Genomic DNA, 7,688 nt, shown 5'->3' on the forward strand with positions numbered 1-7,688 from the left:
TATATCTGCTTTTTCTGGGTCTTCCCACCCACCACCTCCCAACCCTGTACTCTGGAATGGACTTTGTTCTTTTCAGGGGTAAGAAGGCAGGGTTCCTAACAAATGCCTCTGTCTTCACAAAAGGGGGTTTAAACCCCTTACTCTGGAGGGTCCTCCCCCGCCCACACTATCTTCAAAGACCCTCTCAAGATGGTCCAATTAATGATCCGGGTTAGACCCACTGAAGTATTGCTTTACTTTAAAAAAAACACAAAACATGTATTTCTTTATTTTTTGGCTGAGTCAGGTCTTAAGTTGCAGTATGCAGGATCTTCGTTGTGGTTCACAGGCTTAGTTGTTCATCCACGGATCAAACCTGCGTCTCCTACATTGCAAAGTTGGTTCTTAACCGCTGGACCGTCAAGGAAGTCCCCTGCTCACTCTGTCTGGTTCTTTCCTCCTTACTTATTCTTGCCGTCCATGGGGACAGGTGTGCAGAGGCACTAGCTCTTGGAGAAAGGATTTCCAGAAAGATAACGATCTGCTGCCCAGGGGCACAGACCAGCTGGTTCATTTTCTTTCTGGGCTGTTGTGGGGCCAAACGCTTCTGGGTCTTCACGCACTTTGTAGATGCTGCTGAGACCGGCAGCTGTGGTCATGTGTGACTGTGTGAGTCCAGGCAGGACTTCTCCTTGTGAGTCTTTCCGGAGGTTGGAGGAAGAGTGTTGGCCCCTGCTGCCCCCATCTTCCACGGTGTGCTCCTGGGGAATTAACATTTCTTCCCTCAAACGACCAGCAGCAGTAGCCCACCAGACACCGTCCTGCCACTGGGCAGAGGCGTGAGCATCAGTCCTCCAGCTGAAACGTGGCAGGGAAATATGAGTCTGTGTTTGAAACTGAGCTGCCAGTACTGGAGACGGCAGGACCAGTCCTCAACGAGGGAAGGGCCGAGCGCCCGTCTGCCCCTCCCCGTCCTCCCCCACATCTGCTCTCACATCTCTCCTTGGCCTTCTAGTGGACTTTCCAAACACATGCACCAAAACAGTGGGTTTGGACCCAAGTGTCCCTGGATGGGTTTCACTTACCCTCTGTTTGCACTTCTCCAGTGGGCTTGCGTATCATCTGGACCGTATCATTCATCGTTCTGACACGTTTTACTAGTCCTGGTGCAAGCCCGCTGGGGATTCTAGTGACTCAGCCACTGATCCTGCGGTGCCCACCCTGTCCACGGTTCCCAGAGCTCTCATTAGATGGTCTTGCTGCCGCCTACCTTCTTTCACAGTATCTTTCTCTCCGGTTCCATGATTTTATCTCCAGGGGGACTGACACCTGACCGACCCATTACAAGAGTTGTGAACAAATAGCTTTGAGGGATGGTTCTGTGTGGTGATTCTAGATTCTGTTCTAGCTCATTTTTCAAGATCTTTCCTACACATCTTTGGGGCAGGAGTAGTTAATGCGATTTCAATTCAGCTGGTGAGTCTGAGGTTTTCTGCATGTCTACCAGCTGGCTGCCAACACCACGAGTGAGACTTGCTCTGTGTTTTGGCAGTTGGTTTTAAAACATTTTATGCCACTTGGAACAATTATGTCAAATTGGATTAGCTAACTTTGGGTCCCCTTCATCCTTCATGTTCATGGTGCCATCACTCAGCCCTGCTGACTGTCATGAACCAGTAACTTCCCAAGACCCTCTCTGTCTTCAAAATGAGCTCCTCATTGATTCAGATGCTACCTGTGGGCATCTCTTAAATTCTCCTTCTATCTTTTTCCAGCCCACCCAAACATGTATCTTTAGGGATCCTGGGAGAAAAGGTGGCTCTGTAAGTAATCTGCTGACCTTCTGGTTGCTAGTTCATACCTTCTAACTCTTGAACTTCCCAGTTGGGACCATTCAGTATGCTTCCAGCTTAAGAAAAGTATGTAGAACTCATCACTTGCAAAGCAGCGATGCGGGTACTCTATTATAACTATCACATCTTTTGCTGTAGATTTCATGGAATTTGAGCCCGCAGACTAGGGGCTCTCCTCCTCACAGATCAGTGTTTGCTCGGCCTTTCAGTTCTTGGCAGGTTGTCCCCTCTGGTTCCTCGTTTTCGTCCATGGATGGACGTGCCAGAGGTGCGTGGGCTCACCCACTACGGACACGCGATGCTTGGGCAGAATGGACGTGGGTCAGGGCTGTGACAGTTCTTCAAAGGCATTGAGCTACCCTGGTGGCTCAGACAGTAAAGAACCTGCCTGCCAATGCAGGAGACATGGGTTCGATCTCTGGGTTGGGAAGATTCCCCTGGAGTAGGGCATGGCAACCCACTCCAGCATTCGTGCCTGCAAAATTCCATGGCCAGAGGAGCCTGGCAGGCTACAGTCCACGGGGGGTACAAAGAGATGGACACAGCTAAGGAACTAACCTTTTAAAAGGCATTGGGGATTTTGTCATTTTGACCTTAAATTCAAATTTTAGGGCCAGTAGTTTGGCTCCCAGATGTCTCGGTCAAGAGGTAGAGGCTTGTCCAGAGTTTTTTAAATGAAATCAGAACTTAATTCTCCACAGCTGTGGAGGACAAGTGTGGCATGAGTGATTGGAAAGTTGAATTGTTCCAAACTCCATATTCATAATACTTGACTCCCTTTTGCCATTAAGCCCCTTTAGGGTAAGAGTTGCCAAGGAGTGAAGCTGACTAGAACTTGACCTTCTCCTCCATCCCTAGGGTTCACCCCTTATGAATGTGCTATTGGCCAGTAGGCTGAATAATAAGAGGCATAAACAGCTGCTGCCAGACACTCAAATAATCCATCAAGTACTGCCATCTCCCAGGAGAGCACTGGGATCCAGGTCCTTCTAGCTAGGGACTGGGGACAGAGGGATGTGGAGCAGGGAGTCTCAGGGCTCAACCTTTAAGGGATGTCTCTGTCGTCAAGATCCTTCCTCCCTATTCTCTTATTCATCAAGACAAAGGCTGAGAAGAGATCAGAGCCCCGATTAAATGGAGCCATGTGAGACCTTGAAATCCTGCAGCCACAAACGAGTGGGATGGGCCTTCACCGTTGCCTCTCGTGCTAACCATCCCGCTGTAAAGAAAATCGAGACGCTGAAAATCAAGCTGCCCTCTCCCTGCCCGCCCCCCGTCCCCAAACACTTTATGAGATTATCGACACCAGAAATCCTGCAGCGTCACGGCACAGGAGCTGGGCTTTCCCTGGCAGGCCTTGGAAGCCTCGTGGATCATGGGGTACATGGGAGCCAGAGCCGCCTCTGGGAGAAGCTGGCAGATCCAGCGGAGGTGGGACAGAAGCGGTCAGACTGGTGCAGACGGAGGTGCCGGGGGAACAGCTGCTCTTTGTCCCTGACCTTGTCATTCTAGGCTGGAAGGGAGATGAGAGCAGGGAATTGTTGCCTCTAAAAAACAAGTTTCCTCTGGGAGGACTAGCCTGAGCTAAGAGAAACTGGGCTGTGTGGACAGCATGCTCTGTGCGCCTGCTGTTCTAGTGTTTTCCTGGCAGAGCCTGGGGCCTGCAGCTGGTGGGCCTGGGGTGGGGGAGGGGCAGGGCCAGCCCCCACAGCCCCGGGCGGGGGGCGGCAGAAGCCCTGGCCCCTCCCCCAGGCCCTAGTTTCTTGGGCCGCCCTGCCTCTGTCTCTTCCCTCCCGTGTTTCTTCTCTCTCTTCCTCCTGGGGCTGGAAAGGCAGCAGGCCTGCTGCTGGACCCCAGGGCTTGGGCTGGCCCGGGGCCTCCCCGGGGGCTGCCCAGCCCCGCCTGGGGTGTGAGGAGGGCCCTGCCCTTCTCGTCCAGGCCCACCCCCACCAGCCCCACTCCCCTGAGCATCTGCCAGCCTTTGGCCCCAGGAAAGAAAGAGCCAGAATGGCAGCGGGGTGGTGGGGGGTGGGGGGTGGGATCGTGGGTCAGCTAGAGCAGAGTGTCGGCCGGGAGCCCTCGCCCACGTCATCTCGGTTCCAGCTGGCAGGACGAGAAACTTCCCTGCTTGTACCCTGACACCAGCCAGGGGTCCTCCGGTCCGGTTCCATCCTGACCTCCCTGCCTGGGGTGGGCACAGGTGCCGTGAGGTCAGGGGCTCTGCCTCCTTCTGATGCCCCCTGCTGGTCTGTCTACTGAGGGGATTCAGGGCTTCCGGCAGCGGCCCCTCCCCAGTCTGATGATACTCTGGAGCAACTCCTGGACCTTGGGGGAGCGCTGCACTCAGGATTCCAGTTGGATTATAAGGGATGCAGGGGAGAAACAGCCCCTCGCTCCCCCTCTGAGAAGAGCGGCCGGGGACACGGGGCTCCCCCACCCCAACCCCCCCGCAGGGATAGGCTCCCCTGAGCCCCGTGTCCAGAGCCATCACATGGGGCTCAGGACTTGACCTCCATCTCCAACCCCCCTTCCCCGGAGGTCAGGCTGGCCTGAGCTCTTTCAGGGGAGCAGACCCCATCCTGGACTCTCTGGGGACCCAGGAGGAGCTGGAGTGATCACACAGGAAGTTCCACAATTTGGGTCACTCTTCACGCGTCCTCACGCTCATTCCACAACTGCTCTCTCCCCTTCTGCCTCGTAACTGTCCCTTCTCTCTAGCACCCTCCGTGCACGGCGTCCAGATTCTGTTTTGTGCTGGAGTGAGCTGGGCACGTCATGCATCACCCCTGCCACTCCCCGAGTCGCTGGAGGGCAGAAGCCTCGTCTGACGGGGCCCCTTGTTTCTTGGGGAGGGCATGTCACACAGAAGCGGCTCCGTCAGTCCTTGATGAGCGGGGGTCGGGTGAGAAACCAGACTAGCGGGGCCTGACTCCAGAGAGGTGTGCACGCTTCTGCTGAAGCGGGTGCTGCTCTCCTGGCGCAGCTTAGTGCGGGCTGGGGGACACTGACCCAGTCACAGGACTGGACAGCAGGGTCCACCCCCCCTGCCCCCCGGCCTCCTGGCCAGGCCTGGCTCCGGGGCGCCCCCTTCAGGAGGCCCTTCCTGACCCCCAGGCCGTCCTCACAGGCTCTAGGCAGCTTCAGGACGGTCCCTGGTAGAATCGGAACCTGCTGGTGTGTTTGTCTTGAACGTGAATCATGTCCTCAGTTAGGGCTCTGGGGACTCTTGGTCCAGCAGGGGATCACAACACGCCCCTGTTGCTAAAAGGGGTCCCTCGCGTCAGCGCAGGCGTGTCAAGACGGGAGCCGGTGTGCCTGACCCCGGGGTAGAGGGGAGAAAGCGTGTCAGACGCCTGAGCAGCTGGCAGCCTGCGGAGCTCCGGGTGCCCCAGGCTTCGGCCAGCAGGGGCTCCCCTGTGGCCAAGGGCCCGGATGAGGCTGTGAAGGAAGGAATGAGGGAGTTACCGGGCGCGCCTTCTGATCCCCAGCAGACTACAACAGCAGCGAGCTGAAGACGGCCTGCAGGAAGCACGAGCTCTACGTGAGCTTCCAGGACCTGGGGTGGCAGGTGAGTGCTCCCGACTGTCTCGGGGTCTCCTCGCGTCCTGAAGGCGGCGGCGGTCATCAGCAGAGACCTTGCACTTCAGGGTCAGGAAGGTTCCTCCTGGGAAGGTGCTTAGGAGCCTTTCAGATGCCCAGGTCTTGGAGGGGAGGGGCGACAGCCCACCCACTTGTGCTTGAAGCACTCCCACCCTTGCACCTCTCGGGGGGGCCCCAGGTGCACGGCCTCCAAGTCCCTGCAGATCCATAGCCAGCCCAGAGCGCTCCCCTCGTTCTCTCTCGGTCCCCAGGGCCTGCATTGCTTTGGCATTTCAACAATGTGCGCTGGGTTTTGAGAAAGGGCTGGAAAAACTGATCTGACAGTTATCAGCTCACCCAGACTGGAAGGGCACCCGTATGCTGCCTCCTTCCTGAAGCCGCTGCTCAGACAAATGCTAGGTGCCATGGGACTGGAGATGGTTCCCATGTGCAGGTGGCATTATGGGGACAGGGGAACCCTGGACTCCAGGAGGCACCTCTGGTCCAGGTTCCTAGAGCTGACCACCTGCGGGCCTCCAGGCAGGCCGGGGCAGGTGGGCCCAGCGGGGGGGAACCAGGGCTCCAGAGTCAGACTGAGCAGGTCTGCACCTTGCTCTGCCCCTCACGCATCCTTGACCCCATGTCTGTCTCCTTAGCTGCCCCGCATGAGCGAGGCCTTCTCACGGGGTTCCTCAGTGCCCAGGGCCTGCGGGGCACGTGTGCTGACCCCTTGTTTCCTTTTGCATTCGGTTAAGGACTGGATCATTGCCCCCAAGGGCTACGCTGCCAACTACTGTGACGGAGAATGTTCGTTCCCTCTCAACGCACACATGAACGCCACCAACCACGCCATCGTGCAGACCCTGGTGAGTGCTGGCCAGCTCCACGCCACGGGGGGCGGGGGGTTCAGCCAGGACCAGGGGCCGTCCCTAATGCTGCCCCCTTCTCCTGTCTCTGCAACAGGTTCACCTCATGAACCCTGAGTATGTCCCCAAACCGTGCTGCGCGCCCACGAAACTGAACGCCATCTCGGTGCTCTACTTCGACGACAACTCCAACGTCATCCTGAAGAAGTACAGGAACATGGTCGTACGAGCGTGTGGTTGCCACTGACTCGGGGTGAGTGGCTGGGGACGCTGTGCACACCCTGCCTGGACTCCTGGATCACATCTGCCTTAAGAAGCCCATAGGGGCCCCGGGATGCGGGAGGAGACCCCGACGCAGACCTGAAGGGACCCTGTCCGCCCCTTGCTCACACCATGAGCGTTGTGAGTAGCCATCGGGCTCTAGGAAGCAGCGCTTGAGCGTCTGGGGACTGCAGAAATGTAACTTGGGTGCCCCTCTGCACCCTCCCCAAACCCACCAAAATCAGTTACTGCTTTAGATCCAAGCTCCTTATGGTTTTAGAGAGTAAATAGGGAAAATAATCTTGAAGTAAAAGTTGTCTTTTGCTCAAATATCAGCGGGTTCAGTAGTTTCTCAAAGGCAGAGTTTGAAGACCAGGGGAGGGCCGGATACAGCTGCTCCGACCTTGCGCCGGGAACCTGGGTCTCAGCGGGGCGGCCTGCGAGTGCCTTTTGTCTGTCTTGCCGTCAAGTGTGGGCATTTTGCTGGTGTGAGAAGATACACTTATTTTAGTTCCACTACATCCTTTACTCCCCTCCTCGCCCCGGCATTTGCTGTTTTCTGTGCTAGGACCAAAAGCAGAGTGACCCCTCTTTGAGGGGGAGGCTCCACAGAAGAGAAGCCTTTTTAAAGCCATCGTGTAACTGAGCGACTGTCTGCACCCCTTCCCGTGGGGGACGGCTCTCTGAAAAGCTCGCTTACATTAGGACCGCCACCTCTCTCCTGTGTCGGTAACGCGGTTCTTGGACGGGACAGTGTCCTGCGTCAAGGGTTTAGACTAGTAGAGGCGACGGGCTGACGACTTCCTAAGTCATCCAGACTGCGGGAGGGGTTAGGACAGGCGTGTGGGTTGGGAACCGAAATCACGGTTTTCTCCTGTCGAAAACGAGACTCAGATCAAAGATGAGAATGTTTTCAAGATGTCTGTTTCACGATCATGTACTAGGAAACCAATTTCATACTAAACTGATTAAATAATACATTTATGATCTATATCTGCACTTACAGCTTTTTTGTAAATAGAAACTATAATTTATTGTCTATTTTATGTTTTGTTGTAACATTTAAGGAAAGACCAGACTTTTTTTTTTAAAAAAAGAGTTTATTTAGAAAGTATCATAGTGTAAACAAATTGTACCACTTTGATTTTCT

The 7,688-nt window shown here is 55.5% G+C and overlaps 1 protein-coding gene across 2 annotated transcripts in view; it reads left to right on the forward strand.

Annotated features, from left to right (window-relative positions):
- BMP6 (bone morphogenetic protein 6) overlaps nucleotides 1-7,529 on the forward strand; it is a 144,693-nt gene extending 137,164 nt beyond the window's left edge. Inside the window, exons 5-7 of one of the 2 annotated variants that reach the window (XM_018038922.1) lie at nucleotides 5,321-5,400; nucleotides 6,167-6,277; nucleotides 6,375-7,529. In XM_018038922.1, the coding sequence (XP_017894411.1) occupies nucleotides 5,321-5,400; nucleotides 6,167-6,277; nucleotides 6,375-6,524 (341 nt within the window). In that variant the 3' untranslated portion in view covers nucleotides 6,525-7,529. The remainder of the gene's footprint in view (nucleotides 1-5,320; nucleotides 5,401-6,166; nucleotides 6,278-6,374) is intronic. The other variant, XM_018038923.1, reaches the window with a different exon arrangement.

This window comes from Capra hircus, chromosome 23 (assembly GCF_001704415.2).
Source record: "Capra hircus breed San Clemente chromosome 23, ASM170441v1, whole genome shotgun sequence".
Lineage (NCBI taxonomy): Eukaryota > Metazoa > Chordata > Mammalia > Artiodactyla > Bovidae > Capra > Capra hircus.